This window comes from Gopherus flavomarginatus, chromosome 7, assembly GCF_025201925.1.
Source record: "Gopherus flavomarginatus isolate rGopFla2 chromosome 7, rGopFla2.mat.asm, whole genome shotgun sequence".
In the NCBI taxonomy this organism is placed as follows: domain Eukaryota; kingdom Metazoa; phylum Chordata; order Testudines; family Testudinidae; genus Gopherus; species Gopherus flavomarginatus.
The window spans coordinates 8,432,448-8,452,430 of record NC_066623.1 but is presented as its reverse complement, the minus strand read 5'-3'; the positions used below and the strand labels follow the sequence as shown (position 1 = coordinate 8,452,430).

Genomic DNA, 19,983 nt, shown 5'->3' with positions numbered 1-19,983 from the left:
TTCTTGACCTCTGATTAAAAAAATAAAAGACCCAACAAGATTAAAAAGAGTTTCCTTATCATATCAAAGTTAGTGTATTATTCCTTGTTTATAGTTAGCTGGACACAATATTCTTCATGGCAGGCTTCGCTATAATTAGGGCTTCTGCTTTTCAGGGTTTATTAATTTCATTTTCAAGGTTTATTAGTAGCAATTTTTTATTTTTATGTAGATGTCCAAAAGTTAGAGGTTTGGGGAGGCTCTCTCTTTGTATATACTGTAATGGGTAATATATATTGTCACAGCTTCAGAGTAATTTCACCTATATTCCCCACTTCCATGGTCCACTCCAGGCATGCCCAATCAGGTGTCAGGCCTCCAGCCATCATCTGTCTATGGATAGGGACTCTTGCCTCACTTCCTTCTGACGAGGGTTGCGGGGTAGGACAGTGAGTTAGGCTGCACAGCTCCTGACTTACACTGTGATACCTCCAGCAAACCAGTCTGCCTGAAGGCCAGCACCTGTCCTTTCTCTCCAAGAGCTATGACCAGCAGTTACAGGTTACCACACAGCTCTGTCTAAGCAAGCACCCTTTTTCTTCAGGCAAAAACGTTACAGAGAAAATGCAATAGAAACAATTAACAGATTTAAACACACACTAAACGCACCAGGAGTCACCCATCAGTCTTATGGGACCTTAGCAGGCCAAAGTCTTTCAACCCTTCAGCAAGGGTTGAGGCTCCCCTTGGAGAGAAGGTCTTGGATCAGAAAGAAGATCCTGAGTTAGTTTAAATGAAGATTTGTTATGCCAAAAGCCCTTCCTTTGTCTATTGGTATCAGGAAAACCCAGTTTGAACCAGGATATGCAAGCCTCCCCAGGGGTGGTAGCTCTCTGGAGGTGTGTACAGCTGAGTGATTTACCTTAATCACCCCATACTGTTATTAGTTTCTGGGGGAGCTAAACACAACCTTCCCAACCCATCAGAACTGCATATAATCCCTGGCCCACAGCGATACATAAATCATTCATAACCTTAATCCAATGTTTCCCCAAAGATACGGCATGCAGCTGCAATATCTGTCACATATATTACATTACTCATGACAGCAGTATATATTGTAATGAATAATTTCTTTGTAATGTTCCCTAGTGCACTTTAATGTAGCATTAGATTAAAGTGTCCTGCAGAACCTTTAGTGTGCACAAGTCGGGTCTACGTGGACCAACTAATATGCAACACATTAGTGCACTTTAGAAATCACACCTTCATAGTTCACATTACTGCTCTGTGTAGACAAGCCCTTAGATGCAAGTAACCATTTCTGGTGTTTTCCCCATGTTTATTAGATAATCACTGATTTCTTCTCTCCGTCCTCCCCCATCAGGGTGTTTTTTTATCAGTGTTTATCCATTAAAACCTAAAATCAGAAGCTCTAACTATAATGTTCGTATTAAGGCCATTTGAAGGACAAATACAACACTTCCGGATGAGGAACAGCAGAACTCAGATAAGTACTTACAGCTGTGCACATCATGTAGCCCAAACCAAAATCAAAACGGCACTGCTCATTCATGGAGTAGTGAATTCCTGGCAGCTGGGGAAGGGAAGGCCAATCGTGTTCAAAAGGATCATCACGCAGACAATCATAGGAACTGCAATAGGCAAAAATTACAGTAACAGACGGGAATGTGAGACTTTTATAGCATTTATGGTTTCTTTAAATTTTCATTCCAAACAAAATACAAGGTATAATTTCTCAGATACTGGTTCATAAAGAACAGTGAGTATTTCGGTTATGCTTACATGGTATTTACCATGCTGTATCTGCATTTAACATGGGACAGCATTCGACCTTTTATTTTTCTTATGTCTTTCCATTATAATTTCCATTTAGCTTGCAGGTATATTTCTGTAACTCCCCAGAGGCCCTACTTGAAAAGAATCGAGAAAGAATCCTCTACAAATGAGGCTGAGAAGAAAAGAAAAAATTTAATTAATTTTCCATTTGTGGAATTTCTTCTTGCCTGCTGCCTTTCAAGTAAAGCTTTAAAAGCAAACGTCAGGACTGCCACCCATGAATATTGCTGAGCTCCATAATAAATTCCTATACACTAGACCAGGAGAAGCAAGTTCACATACAAGCAAATGTACTTATTGGCCTTTGCTTTATTAAACTGTAGGGCTGTTCCATCTTTTGACATCTTTCCTCTCTTTACAAGATTCTGACAGGGCTTCCTTCCTGAGAGAAAGAGAGAGTGTATGTGTGTGTGTATATGTTTGTTTGTGGGAGGGAGGAGGTGTTCCTATTACAGATTCTCCTGATATCTTAAATACTTGTATGTCCCCACTGCAAACATATTGTCTACAATGAACTTGAAACATACATGGGGAAGACTCCTCGAGCATAGAGGATCCACAAGTAATGGTTGACTATGGTGTAACTGTGAATTTCATAATTTCAAAGCTACTTTCTCAAGTGTCTCATGGTGGACAGTATCCCTGCTATGTTCATACGTAATCTAGTATTATCTTGTGACATCACAAAATTCGTTAAATTTAACAAACTCATTTCTCTGTTTTTATGGCCATTATTTTCCTCTCATGTTTTCTGCCATTATTCATCATATTCACAAAAGTAGTTCTTTGGCTGTGAAAAATGGTAACCAAAAGTCCATTTAGGATCAAAGTCCTTGTGGATTCTGTAGAAAGACTCGGAGTGTCCTAGATCTGACAATTATTCAGGTCATTCTAATCATCTCAATGAACACAGGACAGAATTTTGAGTCTAGAGGTATGTCTACACTACAGGATTATACCGATTTTACAGAAACCATTTTTTTAAAACAGATTGTATAAAGTCGAGTGCATGCAGCCACACTAAGCACATTAATTCGGTGGTGTGCGTCCATGTACCAAGGCTGGTGTTGATTTCCGGAGCGTTGCACTGTGGGTAGCTCTCCCACACTAATCCTAATCCAACATGGCAATACCGATTTCAGCGCTACTCCTCTAATCAGGGAGAAGTACAGAAACTGGTTTAAAGAGCCCTTTATATCAATATATAGGGCCTCACTGTGTGGACGGGTGCAGGGTTAAATCTGTTTAACACTGCTAAATTTGGTTTAAACGCGTAGTGTAGACCAGGCCTAGGTCTACTTTAGAATAAGACATCATACTCGTCTCTTATCTGTGCAATATTTTTATTCATAGAAGTAATTTACTGTACCCTGTGCTTAAAATATAAATCAGAGCTCTAGGCCAGATTACTTTTATTTAACACAAATAGCTTAAAGGGACTTAATCAAAAAATCACACTTTCTCCTCATAATTTTTTACATATTGTTGCCAAAAGTAACACTTCATGTACTTGGAGCTAAGATCAAAGTGTAGTGTCTGTTTTTATACATTTAATATCTGATGTGTTCTTTATTTAAGGACTGTATATTAAATTGACTTCAGATACCGTAACTTAAAAAGCAGTGAGAAAATAAAGAGTGGTTTCTTTTAATTGGTTTATTTTGCATATTTCACAACTTTTTTCTAGGCATTTTCAGAGTTTCCTGGTATAGTCAGTTAATAGGTTCCCCCCCATTGTTTGTATGTCTTTCACACAGCAGCCAGAGAGAAAAAAAGATTTTTTATAAAATAGGAAAAACGCATTCATTGACAGGAGGACACAGAAGCAGACAGAGTTTTTTTTTATTCGCTTTTTGAAACTCAGTTTCAAGTTGATGGTTTCCCTTTAAAGAGGAAAGGAACATAGAGGAGGCTGTTAGAAAGCACGGGAAACGGACTGCCCTTTGTAATGACAGGGTATTTAAAGATAAAGTAATCACAGAAAGAAAGCTTTAGGGCCAAATTCTTCCTTTTGGTGTTCTTGAAAGGCTGCCACTGATCAGTGGGAGCCCTGCACACACATCCAAGGGAACAGTTTCCTCCTTAAGCATCACAGTACAATGCAACTGGCTCAGCACAGCATTAGTAGTTGGGAAATGATGCTGATGCATACTGCTACTAACCAGAGTTGCAGTCAATTCTCTAGTTACCCTTAGAACTGAAGAGTGTTACTCAGATTAATGAGACAGGTTTTCCATCAGCTGCAGGGTAGGAGGAAGCAAGTTGGTAACAAGACCAGTAATGATATTTGCTTGCAGATTCTAGGATGACAGTGTACATATTATCAATTTCAGTAACAATAATAGCTGTAATTAAATGAATAGTCAATCCGAGCCTTTGTTATTTGCATCTCCTGGAAAAGTGTCTTGTTCCCAGCAGGATGAGGTTTGGGGTTTTTTAAAACCCAGTCTTAGTAGCTAATAAAAGCACAAAGTTCAAATATGACTCTAGAGGGACTTTTAAAAACTTTCTAGCCAAAGACAGTCAGCTTCATAAGTTACTCACTGTAGATATCTGTTCAGCTCTTGTTGACTACAGCGAGACCAGTGGAAGCGATGGAATGCAGCCTGGACAAGAGGGGCCATGATGCTCCCCATTCGGACCTCATCCCCACACCTGTTGCCCTGACCATCATGCTCCATGCCTAATCTAGAACAGAAGACAGAAGAACAAGCATATTTTCATCAAGGGTAAAATCAAAAGCCCTAAGTGTCTTAGGATCTTTAATCCCACTGAAAGTAAATGGGACTTTGGTTCTTAAGTGACTTAGGAAGCTTCTAAAACTTTCACCCCAAGTGACAGCAATTTTTTATTCCTTTTTGCTTTATTAAAATACACAAAACAAAACCAATCTTCCCCCTTGCCCTTTGTTAGGGGTTTCTACTATATTTTTTCTGAGAATGAAATTTGACTGATACTGGGGTCTTCTTTCGGGAGAGACAGCAATGATAACTAACTGTATGGTAACACGTTCAGACTAAAGGTGATTTCAAAAGCTAAAGACATCTTTAGTGATGTATCATCTATTCCGATCACATGTTCCTAGCTGCTGAAATGCTGAAGCCAAAGGTTAGTGATATGAGAACCAAATACATGTAGGTGTCAGTTCTGTATTCCTATTTAATTAATATGCACGGTAGGATTCACCAGACTCTGACAAGTGTTCTTAATGTAGGAACAGTAAAGCCCCATTCGGTGAAAAGACTTCTGGGATTTGTGATTCCACTGTGGAGATGACGACATCTAAATGAATGTGCTTTATTCCTGAAGAAACTGAGTCATCCTAAAATAACAAAAGATTTACCAAAAAGAGTCCTATGGCACCTTATGGACGCATCCGACGAAGTGGGTATTCACACACGAAAGCTCATGCTCCAATATGTCTGTTAGTCTATAAGGTGCCACAGGACTCTTTGCTGCTTTTACAGATCCAGATTAACACGGCTACTCCTCTGATAAAAGATTTACCAGCTCCCTGCCTGGACACTGGTTCTTACTACAAAAGCAAATAAAACAGTCGTATTTGTCAAATGAATGTATTAGGAAGTGGATATAGCTTCAGTTGTTGGCATATGTGATTATGCTGGAACATGGGGGGAGGGATAGTTCAGTGGTTTGAGCATTGGCCTGCTTAGACCCAGGGTTGTGAGTTCAACCCTTTAGGGGGCCATTTAGGGATCTGGGACAAAAATCTGTCTGGAGATTGGTCCTGCTTTGGAGCAGGGAGTTGGACTAGATGACAGGTCACTTCCAACCCTGATATCCTATGATACAGTGTACCCTCAATGAGGTGTTATACAGTATTTCTAGAAGGTGATGCACACACAGAAGACATGACTATATTTACTGAGAATTGCTTTCGAGAGTCATGTCTTCCACTATAGCAAATACATTATTTTGCATAATAACAAATACTTAGCTCTTCTGCCAGGAGATCAGAATGCATTTTGTAGGCCTTAATCAGTTTAGCCTCAGAATTCGCCTGTGACATAGGTAAGCATGCCTCCATTTTACAGCTGCAAAAACTGTGTGTGTTAATGGGTTTGTCCAAGGTCACAAAGGAATTCTTTCAGTGCTAAGAATGGAATCTAGGCCTAACTCTTTAGTCTTGTGTCTTAAGCACAAGGACACACCTTCCCAATGCCACAAACAGTCCCCAGCATCAAAGACATAATAAGATAGGACCTTTTAAAGTACTTACACATGCCCAGTTTCATGGGCCACCACAAATGCAGAGGAAAAACCATCTTCATGGTTGAGGGTACAACTTCGTACAGGATGACACATTCCAGTAACTGGAGCATAGCCTAAACAGAGAAAGCATGACTCAAGAAATAAGTGAATCTGGGTGAGAGAATGTTTATGAGAACTCTTTATACAACACCTTCATCTAATCTCTACTGCTGTGGCACCTGTGGTCTTGCAGCAGCACAGAAGTGGTACTTACAGAAGTGTCATCATCAGGCTTCCAGAAAGGGAGCAGCATAGTGCTAGATGTCCTAAACTAACATGTCCTCCTAGACCCACTTTACACTATTCACATTTAAAATTAGTTCTGAACAGCCACATAGTGCTTTACATTATTCTAAGCACTGAATTAATATTAAGGGCCAAATTCTATCCTGAACTACATTGTGGACAATCTTGGCCCTAAATACTGAATCCTCATAACAGCCCTGTGATATCAGCAAGCAAGCATTATTATCTCCATTTTGTACAGATGGGGAAACAGGCACAATAAGGCTGAACGACTTCTCCAAGGCCACATAGAGTATGGCTACACAGCACTTAAACACCCCCAGCTAGCCCTGTCAGCTGACTTTGGCTTGTGGGGCTCGGACTGTAGAGTGTAGACATTCAGCCCTGGGCTGAAGCCCGAACTCTGGGATCCAATGATGGGGGAGGGGCCTAGAGCCCAAATGACGACGAGGTGATTTTAACCCCACTGCCTGAACCCCACAAGTCCGAGTCAGCTGACCTGGGCAGCTACAGCCATGCTGCATATTTTTTATTCCAGTATAGATATACCCATAATGACTGAGCAGCAGAGCTGGGGTTATGACCTACAAATTTCTGGTTCCTAGCCTCATGTTCAAACCAGTAGACCACACTGCCACTATTACGTTATAATGCTGCTAGAGTATTTCCCCTTGTTCTCAGATAATATTGAGTAACCATTTTTCTTGTGTGAATGCAGGCTGTTTAGTTTTGCGACACATGGGTCTTTACACAAGACTGTAACAGTATTTGAGATTCAACTCTAGGCATAAATGTTTGCACACTCACTACACCTTGTTCAACACTACACTACCTAGCAGATAATCAGCAGTCACATGTCTACTGAAGACAATGTACACTTGGAATAAATACATTCATTTTATGCTGGGGTACATGGTGCCTATCTAGAAGAAACATAAAATCTGGCTCCAAATCAATCAAGTATTATCCCCTGTGAAACAAGCACATTAATCTCCTAGATCATGCATGGATTGGATACAACTGAAATACTGCTTTGAAAGGTAACAAGAGATCTCTGCCCTGGACTTTTAATCATGTGCTCCCACTTCTATAAAAGACAAAGTCTGGCTGTTGAACATTTATTTTCACAGTTCACCAAGAATTCAGTGTAATCTCCTTTAAAGCCATTCTGGACCTTGTCTTGTAAACAGGGGTGACTCCAGGCCCCCTCCAGGCACGCCTGCGGGAGGTCCACTGAAGCCACGGGACCAGAGGACCCTCCGCAGGCAAACCGCTGGAGGCAGCCTGCCTGCCGTGCTTGGAGAGGCAAATTCCCTAGAGTCGCCCCTGCTTGTGAAGGCGTACAGAGAGCGAGGACAAGGACTCTACTCTAGCACGACGTCATAGGGGCTTCATACAGTTCAAGTCCTCAGGGGGTAGGTATCAAGAGTGCTCTTGGCCAATGCCAACAGTGGCACTAGTCAGTCCAAATGGAGTGGAGAAGAGCCTCATGCTCTCTAATCGGCCAACAGAATGATTCACAAGGGAGCTGGGAGCGCAAGCTATGCCCTGTGAAGGGGTAAAAGCTGGGGCTACTCTTGGCCAAGCTGTTCTAGGCCCCTTCAGTAATAAGCATCTATAAAGGCACAATATTTCTGGGAGCTCCTGCTGGAGTACTACAATAACTATTCTAGAGCTGTGCCTTAAGGCACAATTACTTCTTAGCTTTTGGGAATCTTTAAAACCTCATATATATGTACACACACACATACACATACACACACACACACCCTCTACATTACATACCTTGCATACAAGGATCAAAGCAATTAGATATCTTTGGCTTGAATAAGGGTAAAGACATCTTCCTAGGGTAACCAGATATCCTGATTGTATAGGGACAGTCCCAATATTTGGGGCGTTGTCTTATATAGGCACCTATTGCCCCCCAGCCCTCATCCTGATTTTTCACACTTGCTGTCTGGTCACCCTACATGTGCCCCACAATAACGGTATTGAAATAGAGAGGTAAAACAATGGGGACTGAAACAGAAAGGAATGCATTCCTAGCATAGATCACCTGAAAACGAATAGCACTTGGCAAAATATTCACACTAAGGATAAACGTTAGTGGCTCCTAAGCTAAATCAGCTTTTTCTGAATGGTGAAAGAAACTCCAATCAGTAACTTTAATATTTATAAGACATTTTATCACTCAGCATATACCTTACCTTGCATGCCAGATGGACCAAAATCCTGCCTTGTGAGAAAAATAGCATGGTCATGATATTCTGCATGTGCAGTGTCAGGCTTCTGTTGTAGATAGGCCCAGCGACATACATTCTCCAAACTCTGGGAAGGGTTCCCAATCTCTATTAAGCTCATGGACTGGATATTCAAAGAAGAAAAAGATGATTATTTCATCGTTTCATAGATTATAAGGCCAGAAGGGACTATTAGATCACCTAGTCTGACCTCCTGCATATCACAGACGCTTACATTTCACCCAGATACCTCTATATTGAACCCAAAATCTTTAGGTAGACCAAAACATTTCAGTCCAATTAACTTTGGCCAACCTTTCTCAATTTGTTACCTTTGAAAATATGCTTAGACATTTGTTCAAACATTGTATGAAAGCTCCATTCATGTTAAAGGAAATATTGCAAGAATAAGACTTATTGTATGAACTATGTATGGAAATATCACATGTCCATTTACACATTAGTTATGGCATTTTTGACATAATTCATGTTGCCTATGATGTATTGCAAGAAAAGATCACGGTTAACTTAGTAACAAACTTATGAGACGTATTACTATCATAACCTTAGTCCCAGATTTGGACCTTAGCGTCCAAAATATGGGGGTTAGCATGAAAACCTCCAAGCTTAGTTACCAGCTTGGACCTGGTACCTGCTGCCACCACCCAAAAAATTAGAGTGTTTTGGGGCACTCTGGTCCCCCTGAAAAACCTTCCCTGGGACCCCAAGACCCAAATCCCTTGAGACTCACAACAAAGGGAAATAATCCTTTTTCCCTTCCCCCCTCCAGGTGCTCCTGGAGAGATACACAGACACAACCTCTGTGAAACTACACAGAGAGACTCCCCCCTCTCTGTTCCCAATCCTGGAAACAAAAAGTACTTTCCTATTCCCCCAGAGGGAATGCAAAATCAGGCTAGCAATCCAACACACAGATCTCCCCTTGATTTCTTCCTCCCACCAATTCCCTGGTGAGTACAGACTCAATTTCCCTGAAGTAAAGAAAAACTCCAACAGGTCTTAAAAGAAAGCTTTATATAAAAAGAAAGAAAAATACATACAAATGTTCTCTCTGTATTAAGATGATATAATACAGGGTCGATTGCTTAAAAGAATATTGAATAAACAGCCTTATTCAAAAAGAATACAAATCAAAGCACTCCAGCACTTATATTCATGCAAATATCAAAGAAAAGAAACCATATAACTTACTATCTGATCTCTTTGTCCTTACACTTAGAAACAGAAGACTAGAAAGTAGAAACTACTTCTCCAAAGCTCAGAGAAAGCAGGCAGGCAGACAAAAGACTCAGACACAAACTTCCCTCCACCCAGAGTTGAAAAAATCCGGTTTTCTGATTGGTCCTCTGGTCAGGTGCTTCAGGTGAAAGAGACATTAACCCTTAGCTATCTGTTTATGACACGCCCCCCAAATTGCAGACAGTGGGGAAGCTCACTGGCGGCGATTTCCTTCTAGAACTTTAAAATAAACAGATTACTACAACACATAGACCTTTACATATACTACTAAGTATATAACTAACAGACTTCTACATTTTAAGAACACTTTTTAACTACTGAATTCTGGGAAACTCTCACGGGAGAGTGCATCAGCAACTTTATTAGAAGCTCCTGTGATGTGTTGAATTTCAAAATCAAAATCTTGGAGAGCTAAACTCCAACGAAGAAGTTTCTTGTTGTTCCCCTTGGCAGTATGAAGCCACTTTAGTGCAGCATGATCAGTTTGTAGTTGGAACCGCCGTCCCCAAACATATGGGCGTAGCTTTTCCAGGGCGTACACAATGGCATAGCATTCCTTTTCACTGACTGACCAGTGACTTTCCCTCTCAGACAGTTTCTTGCTGAGAAACACGACAGGATGGAAGTTGTGATCTGTTGCTTCCTGCATGAGCACTGCTCCTATACCACGCTCTGATGCATCTGTGGTTACTATGAATGGTTTGTCAAAATCCGGGGCCCTGAGCACAGGGTCAGACATGAGCGTTGCCTTAAGTTGGGTAAAGGCCTTTTGACACTCATCAGTCCACTTAACGGCATTTGGCTGGGTCTTTTTGGTCAGGTCGGTCAATGGGGCAACGATTTGGCTGTAGTGTGGTACAAATCGCCTGTAGTATCCGGCCAAGCCTAAGAAGGATTGGACCTGCTTCTTTGACTTTGGGACAGGCCACTTTTGGATAGCATCCACCTTGGCCTGTAGGGGGTTTATGGTTCCTCGACCCACCTGGTGCCCCAGGTAAGTCACTCTGTTTTGGCCTATTTGACACTTTTTGGCCTTAACAGTTAGTCCGGCCTGCCTGATGCGCTCAAAGACCTTTTCCAGGTGTAGTAGGTGTTCGGGCCAGGAGTCTGAAAAAATGACCACATCATCGAGGTAGGCAACTGCAAATTCTCCCAGTCCAGCTAGCAGACCATCTACCAGCCTCTGGAAGGTGGCGGGTGCATTTTGAAGGCCGAAAGGAAGGACATTGAATTCATACACCCCCGCATGGGTGACGAATGCTGACCTCTCCTTGGCAGGTTCATCTAGCGGTACTTGCCAGTACCCCTTGGTTAAGTCTATTGTAGAGATGAACTGGGCACGTCCCAACTTTTCCAATAGCTCATCGGTACGTGGCATTGGATAGTTGTCCGGACGAGTTACAGCATTTAGCTTACGGTAGTCCACGCAAAAGCGTATTTCCCCATCTGGTTTGGGTACCAGAACCACTGGAGATGCCCATGCACTGGTAGATGGGCGGATTATACCCATCTGTAGCATGTTCTGGATCTCCCATTCTATAGCAGCTTGGGCATGAGGAGACACTCGGTAGGGTGGGGTTCTGATTGGGTGAGCATTACCTGTATCAATGGAGTGGTATGCCCGTTCAGTCCGTCCTGGGGTGGCTGAGAACAATGGGGCGAAGCTAGTGCACAGCTCCTTGATTTGTTGCTGCTGCAGACGTTCCAGGGTGGTTGAGAGGTTGACCTCTTCCACGCCACCGTCTTTTTTCCCGTCGTAGTAGACACCGTCAGGCCACTCAGCATCATCTCCCTGGACTGTAAACTGACAAACCTGTAAATCTCTGGAATAGAAAGGCTTGAGAGAATTAACATGGTACACTTTAGGCTTTAGTGAGGAATTGGGAAATGCTATGAGGTAGTTTACAGCTCCCAGGCGCTCTTGGACCGTGAATGGCCCTTCCCATGATGCTTCCATCTTATGGGCCTGTTGCGCCTTCAAGACCATAACCTGGTCTCCTACCTTGAAGGAACGTTCTCTGGCATGTCTGTCATACCAGGCCTTTTGCTCTTCTTGAGCATCCTTTAGGTTCTCTCTAGCAAGGGCTAAAGAGTGTCGGAGGGTGCTTTGTAGGTTGCTTACAAAGTCCAGAATGTTAGTTCCTGGAGAAGGCGTAAACCCCTCCCATTGCTGCTTCACCAACTGTAATGGCCCCTTAACCTCGTGACCATACACCAGTTCAAACGGTGAAAACCCTAAACTGGGATGTGGTACAGCCCTGTAGGCAAACAGCAACTGCTGCAACACTAGGTCCCAATTATTGGAGAATTCGTTGATGAATTTTCGTATCATGGCCCCCAAAGTTCCATTGAACCTTTCCACCAGGCCATTGGTTTGATGGTGGTATGGGGTGGCAACCAAGTGATTCACCCCATGAGTTTCCCACAGTTTTTCCATGGTCCCTGCCAGGAAATTAGACCCTGAATCTGTAAGGATGTCGCAGGGCCAACCTACCCTGGCAAAGATGTCTGTTAAGGCCAGGCACACAGTGTTAGCCCTGTTGTTGCCTAGAGCTACTGCTTCTGGCCATCGGGTAGCAAAGTCCACTAAAGTCAGTACGTACTGCTTTCCTCTGGGCGTCTTTTTTGGGAAAGGGCCCAGAATATCCACAGCTACTCGCCGAAATGGGACCTCAATTATGGGGAGTGGCTGGAGAGGGGCCTTGACCTGGTCTTGAGGCTTTCCCACTCTTTGGCATACCTCACAAGACCGGACATACTTGGCAACGTCCTTGCCCATCCCCTCCCAGTGGAAGGACTTCCCCAACCGGTCTTTGGTTCTGTTCACCCCAGCATGGCCACTGGGATGATCATGGGCTAAGCTTAAGAGCTTCCCCCGGTACTTAGTTGGAACCACCAACTGTTTTTTGCGGCTGCCATTCTTCCCGGTGTCCACCAGAAAGAATTTCCTTGTATAAAAGTCCTTGGTCTATAACAAACCGGGATCGATTAGAAGAGCTGAGAGGCGGTGGGGTGCTCCGTGCCGCTGCCCACGCTTTCTGAAGGCTGTCATCTGCTTCCTGCTCAGTCTGGAACTGTTCCCTTGAGGCTGGGGTCACCAGTTCTTCCTCAGACTGTGGACTTGGGCTTGGTCCCTCTGGAAGCGATGTAGGTGATGGGGTTGTTTCCGTTGCTGGTGAACCGCTCTCCGCTGGTGCACCTGAGGGTATTTCAGGCTCTGGCTGAGCCTTTTGGGTATGGCTGTCTGTTGCTTCTGCCAGTTTTGGCTCGCTGGCGCCCTCTGGCGTTGAGTTTGAAGATGTGGTTGCACTTGCTGGTGCTGGTTGCTGTTCCAGTTCCGGGCCTGGGACTGGAGATGCTGTGGCTGTTTCAGTGGTAGGCATGGAATCCGGGTCCACTACCTCTGTCTGGGTCTCTGGTAACACAGACGGGGCCTCTGTGGACGGCTCAGGAACAGGAATGGGTCTGGAAGCTTGCCTGGTTTGGCTACGTGTAACCATTCCCACTCTCTTGGCCCGCCTCACCTGGTTGGCCAAGTCTTCCCCCAGTAGCATGGGGATAGGATAATTGTCATAGACTGCAAAAGTCCACATTCCTGACCAGCCTTTGTACTGGACAGGCAGTTGAGCTGTAGGCAAGTCTACAGCTTGTGACATGAAGGGGTAAATTGTAACTTTGGCCTTTGGGTTGATGAATTTGGGGTCAACGAAGGATTGGTGGATAGCTGACACTTGTGCCCCCGTGTCTCTCCACGCAGTAACCTTCTTTCCGCCCACTCTCAAATTTTCCCTTCGCTCCAAGGGTATTTGAGAGGCATCCGGGCCTGGGGATCTTTGGGGTGATGGTGGTGTAATGAATTGCACTCGCATGGTGTTCTTGGGACAGTTGGCCTTGATATGTCCCAGTTCATTACACTTAAAGCATCTTCCATCTGATGGGTCACTGGGCCAAGGTGAGTTACTGGAGACTGGTGAGGTTGAAGGGTGGGGTATCTGTGGCTTTACTTGGGGGGTATGTGGGGTCTTTGGCTGTCCTCGGTTGTAGGGTTTATGGTCTGTGTGCCCCCTGGGGTAATCGTTCCCCTTGACAGTAGCTTTCTTGCTTTCTGCCAGTTCCATCCATTTGGCTCCAATTTCCCCCGCCTCAGCGATATCTTTGGGATTTCCATCTTGTATGTACCGTGTGATGTCTTCAGGAACACCATCCAAGAACTGCTCCATTTGTATGAGGAGGTGCAGTTCTTCCAAGGTTTGAATGTTGTTTCCTGTTATCCAGGCCTCATAGTTTTTTGAAATGTAGTAGGCGTGTTTGGGAAGTGACACTTCTGGTTTCCACTTTTGGGTTCTGAAACGCCGACGGGCATGATCTGGGGTTATCCCCATTCTGTATCTGGCCTTGGTTTGAAAAAGTTTATAGTCATTCATTTGCTGCTTAGGCATTTCAGCTGCCACCTCTGCTAAAGGTCCACTGAGCTGTGACCTCAATTCTACCATGTACTGGTCTTCGGGAATGCTGTACCCAAGACAGGCTCTTTCAAAATTTTCCAAGAAGGCCTCGGTGTCATCACCTGCCTTGTAGGTGGGAAATTTCCTGTGCTGTGGAGCAATAATTGGCGCCGGGTTGTTAGGGTTGGCTGGCACATGCAGCCCAGCTTTTGCCAACTCCAGTTCATGTTTTCTCTGTTTTTCCTTCTCTTCATTCTCTTTTTGTTGTTTTTTCCATTTCTTTTTGTTGTTTTTCCATTTCTCGGCGGTGGGCCACCTCTTCTTCTTCTAGTTTTCTTTTGTGTGCTGCCTTTTTGGCTGCCTGTTCTCTTTGGAAGGCTGCCAGTTTGATGCTTTCTTCCTTTTCTTTCAGCTCCATCTCTTTTTGTTTTATTTCTAGTTCCTGTTTGTGTTTTTCCATCTCTCGCCTGTGTTCAGCTTCTTTGATTTGTTCTTCGGCCTCAATTTTTGCCTTAGAAGTCATGGTTCCTGTTTTCTTGTGTTGGGGTGCCCTCCGGTGTTTATCTTCTGAACTGCAGGTTCTCTGTTGCCTCCTGAAGTCTGCCTAGCAACAGTGCCTTTAGCTAATTTTCAATGTTAAGTAAACCTGAAAAACCACTTTATTTGCATTCATATAGTGCTGGTAATGACTCTCAATGGGAGTGCTATTGTGTGACAAAAGACCCTTAACAGTCTGGTAATGGCTTCTTGCTTAACATGCAAGCCACAAACTGCCAGAGAGAGCAGAAAAAAAAAATTCTCTCTAGTTCCCTTTTAAAACCAAACTGTTTCTCTCTGCTAAAAAGCCCTTAGCAGAGAAGAGAAAAATATAATATTCCTACTGGCTTCTGGATTCTGTCTATATCCCACCCGCTGCTACACCATATCATAACCTTAGTCCCAGATTTGGACCTTAGCGTCCAAAATATGGGGGTTAGCATGAAAACCTCCAAGCTTAGTTACCAGCTTGGACCTGGTACCTGCTGCCACCACCCAAAAAATTAGAGTGTTTTGGGGCACTCTGGTCCCCCTGAAAAACCTTCCCTGGGACCCCAAGACCCAAATCCCTTGAGACTCACAACAAAGGGAAATAATCCTTTTTCCCTTCCCCCCTCCAGGTGCTCCTGGAGAGATACACAGACACAACCTCTGTGAAACTACACAGAGAGACTCCCCCCTCTCTGTTCCCAATCCTGGAAACAAAAAGTACTTTCCTATTCCCCCAGAGGGAATGCAAAATCAGGCTAGCAATCCAACACACAGATCTCCCCTTGATTTCTTCCTCCCACCAATTCCCTGGTGAGTACAGACTCAATTTCCCTGAAGTAAAGAAAAACTCCAACAGGTCTTAAAAGAAAGCTTTATATAAAAAGAAAGAAAAATACATACAAATGTTCTCTCTGTATTAAGATGATATAATACAGGGTCGATTGCTTAATAGAATATTGAATAAACAGCCTTATTCAAAAAGAATACAAATCAAAGCACTCCAGCACTTATATTCATGCAAATATCAAAGAAAAGAAACCATATAACTTACTAGCTGATCTCTTTGTCCTTACACTTAGAAACAGAAGACTAGAAAGTAGAAACTACTTCTCCAAAGCTCAGAGAAAGCAGGCAGGCAGACAAAAGACTCAGACACAAACTTCCCTCCACCCAGAGTTGAAAAAATCCGGTTTTCTGATTGGTCCTCTGGTCAGGTGCTTCAGGTGAAAGAGACATTAACCCTTAGCTATCTGTTTATGACAATTACCCTCTATTTAATCAATCTATATGTAGGCAAGTCCCACTGGATTTGAGATACTGAAGAGTCTAATGTAGTTTACTGTACATAGAATGTAGAGCTGGAACACTCTCATTCAGTTATCTTCCTGACAGTGCATAATTGTTCCTCATTATACATTTCCTATGATTTCATCCAGGCTAGTTTTAAATATGTCAAGGAATGTGGCTTCCATCAACTCTCTTGGCAGATTATTCCATAGGCTGCTAGATCTCACTGTCAGCAACTTCTCCTGATATTCTGCCTACATTTTCTCCTTCTTATCGCCCAATTATCTGCTAACTTCAGCAGAGTCACACCAGCAGAGAGTTTGCCCATAGACGATAGAGATGGCAAACACCTGTTTGGCCTTATTTCTAATGCTAATAATAAATAAAATAATAATAATAATAATAATACAGCATCATGATGACCAGTGTTCCCTCTATTTTTTCCTGCCCATTTCCCCCTCCATTATGTGCACCAATATGGAGGTGATGTGTAACAAAATTCATGTGGTGAGAGCAAGGCCAAGGAGTTCGGAGTGTGGGAGTGGGGCTCAGGGCTGGGGCACAGGATTAGAGGGGGCTCCGGGGGCGGGGGGAGCAGGGATGAGGAGTTTGGGGTGCAGACTGCCTAGGGGCTACGGTGGGAAGAGAGGACTCCCCCCAGCTCTCTCTCCCCGCAGCAGCACCTGGGGAGTGAGACACCTCTCCCTCAGCCATGGCAGATGCGTGCAGGGGTTGGGTTGGGGCTGGGGGAGGGGCTCCTCTCCCCCAGCCATGGCAAGTCTGGGGCAGGTCAGGTCTGTGCTGGGGCCAGCAGGGACAGGCGTCTCTGCCTGCTGTGGCAGGTCCATGCTGGGGGAGAGGCATCTCTCCCCACCTCAGCTCTGAGCCCCTCCATGAGGCTGGGATTAATAGGCAACTACCTGGCCACTCAGCTTACAGGGAATTTAGCACGCCACAAGTCAGGAGGTGAATCTAGTGTAGTCTGTGTTGTCATCACTTACACTTTCTTCTGATCTCTCAAGATGAAATCCTGGCCTCATTGAAGGCAATGGCAAAACTCTTAATGACTTCAATGGGGATTTCACTGCATGGTCCACGTGACACAAACTCAGGCCAGGTTGACACTGAAGAGTCAGGTTGACTCAGCTAGGTCACTCAGGAGCATGAAAGAGCCACATCCCTGAGTGACTTAGTTAAACCGACCTACCCCGGCGTGTAGGCAGCACTAGGTTGACGGAAGAATTCTTCCATTGACTCAATTACTACCTCTCGGGGAAATGCATTAACCACAGCGATACAAGAACCCATCCCATCGCTGTAGTGAGTGCCTATGTCATAAACAGATAAAAAGAATACAAATCAAAGCACTCCAGCACTTATATTCATGCAAATACCAAAGAAAAGAAACCATAGAACTTACTATCTGATCTCTTTGTCCTTACACTTAGAAACAGAAGATTAGAAAGTAGAACTACTTCTCCAAGGCTCAGAGAAAGCAGGCAGACGACAAAAGACTCAGACACTCAAATCCCTCCACCCAAAGTTGAAAAAATCCGGTTTCCTGATTGGTCCTCTGGTCAGGTGCTTCAGGTGAAAGAGACATTAACCCTTAGCTATCTGTTTATGACAGCCTACACTGAAGTGCTACAGCAGTGCAGCATTCCTAGTGAAGACGTAAGCTTAGACTCACTTAGGAGTAATTAGTGGCCTATAACTTCAGTCTCCTCATTGATTAAAATTTTTGTCTTTGCTAAAATTTAAAGCATTTAAAATTAAAATGAGTCAGAGCTTCTGCACTCTGCCACTCATCAGAACAAACGGACATATTCTCTGTCCTCTGCTACCATTTATCTTAGATTCAACCCTAAATGACTAATCTGAAATGGAACCTACCTACTCTGTGAAATAATTGATTAATCCACAGAAGCTGTCTACTAACACATTCCCTCGACAGAAGCTGTGGATGGCATTTCACTCTCTTTTACCTTCCAACATTAACACTTGGTTAATTATAGTTTAATTTAGCATTTGATTAAGAAATCTGTGAAGAAACTAAATCTGAATCTCCAGTTCAAGCTTGTTTTTGATGCAGGGATGATGATAGCAGTCTTGTTCTGAGTCTGACCAATCATGACATTAAAAACTCATGTCTCTGCAGGAGGCCTCCACCACAGTATCTGAAAATTTCCAACCAACTGTCCCTAGTGGTGAAATGCCTGGGTAATCTGTGTTGGCTCCTCTCACTTGCTGCATAAAAAGTTTCACAATTTCTAAAGTCTTCCAGCTACTCCATGAATAAGAGGACACCAATCAGATTGGATTACCAGCCTCACAGGGAGCAAAACCATGGTTTGGTATGGAGTAGGAAAGAACTAACGTTAAATCTTCTCTTCTTGAGTTTCAGTCAGTGTCATTCACTGAAGTGCTGAGGGAGTTTCCAATTACAATTTGCATATTGGGTCTTTGTACTTCTTGGTGGGTGAAGTTTAGAAGGGAGATCCTGGGTCCATTATAGGTGTATTTGGAAAGCAAGGTGATAGCAATTCCTTAAGAAGGGTTTGTACAGCATCTGCTTAACACTCCCACTTTCCCCCCAAACACACATATTTTGTTGTGGCCAATCTTGCAAATTATCACCCTGTCCCAGAAACTGCATTCTTCTGGGGAAATTTCAAAATTCTGGTTTTGTTCCAATTTGGAATGGAAACAAATATTTTGAAATTACCGGCAAAATGAAAATCCTAAAACTTTTCATTCTGAAAAAATTTTATTTTGGAATTTACTTTATGTTTTTTTTAATTTTTATATTTTATCATTATAATTATTATTTTACATTATTTCATGACAATATATTACTTGAAATATTCTATTATTTTTATTTTATTTTAAAAATAATTAAGGGCAGATGCTACTCAGTACTGATTGAAATATATTTTCCAGATCAAAGTGTCTCCTGTCAGTGTTGTGTTGTAATGTAAAAATACAAAAATGAAAACCTATATCATAAAATTTTGGAATTTTGAAACAAAAAATCGTAATTTTCAAAAAAAAAGTTTCCAAATAAAAAATAATCATTTCAATGTTTTTTTCTTTTATGGGAAATTTAACCAAAACCATTTCATTAAAAAAAGTTGTTCAGTCAAAACAGCTTTTTCCGACAAAAATCTATTTTGAATTTTTTTTCCAACTAGTTTTATCTAATGTGAGGCTGCTAGAAGAGTTACTAAGATGATACCCAGTTCAATGGCTCAATTTCATCAGATCTGGATGTTGCAATTACGTACCAATCATGCAGCCCAAGTTTGGAATTTGGACAACAGTTAGTTGGCTAAGACTCATCCAGGATAAGAGAGGAGTGATGCTTATTGGCTGAGGAAAGCAATTGGAAGAAATGGCAGATTGACAGAATATGCGCATGACTTTTTAATCAGCAGTGCAAGGGGACAGAGGAGTTAACAGTGTTTTGTTGGGCCTTTGAATGCTATTGGCTATTGCTAGGTGCAATGGCTAAGTGTGCTTTTGAAGTCTGCACCTGTCAAAAATTAATTCAACTCATCCTACATTTTAAGACCACTTGATAATGGCACAAAATATAGCCATCCACTCATTAAGCAGCACTTCCTATGGGGAACATATTATACCTGTGCTACCTCGTAACCACTTAGGTGATTCAAAAAGAGCCAGTGTGTGTCAGGTGTGGTGTAAAGGGTAAATATCCTTGGATGAGGGACAAAAAAAGGTATTTTAGAGTCCTATCTTAACATTTGCTTTTTAAAAAATAGCATTTTCTTAAGCATTTCAGGCATGGTATATTCAGTGGTGTGCAGTTAATACTTATGAAAGGTTACTCTATGTGGGATGAT

General features: G+C 42.9%; 1 protein-coding gene across 3 annotated transcripts in view; it reads right to left on the bottom strand.

The window, feature by feature from the left end:
• ADAMTS2 (ADAM metallopeptidase with thrombospondin type 1 motif 2) overlaps positions 1-19,983 on the bottom strand; it is a 399,572-nt gene that overhangs the window by 41,325 nt on the left and 338,264 nt on the right. For all 3 annotated transcript variants that reach the window (XM_050961509.1, XM_050961510.1, XM_050961511.1), the window contains 4 exons: positions 8,568-8,724; positions 6,080-6,185; positions 4,384-4,527; positions 1,502-1,634 (listed from right to left, as the gene is read on the bottom strand). In XM_050961509.1, coding sequence (XP_050817466.1) covers positions 1,502-1,634; positions 4,384-4,527; positions 6,080-6,185; positions 8,568-8,724 — 540 coding nt within the window. The remainder of the gene's footprint in view (positions 1-1,501; positions 1,635-4,383; positions 4,528-6,079; positions 6,186-8,567; positions 8,725-19,983) is intronic.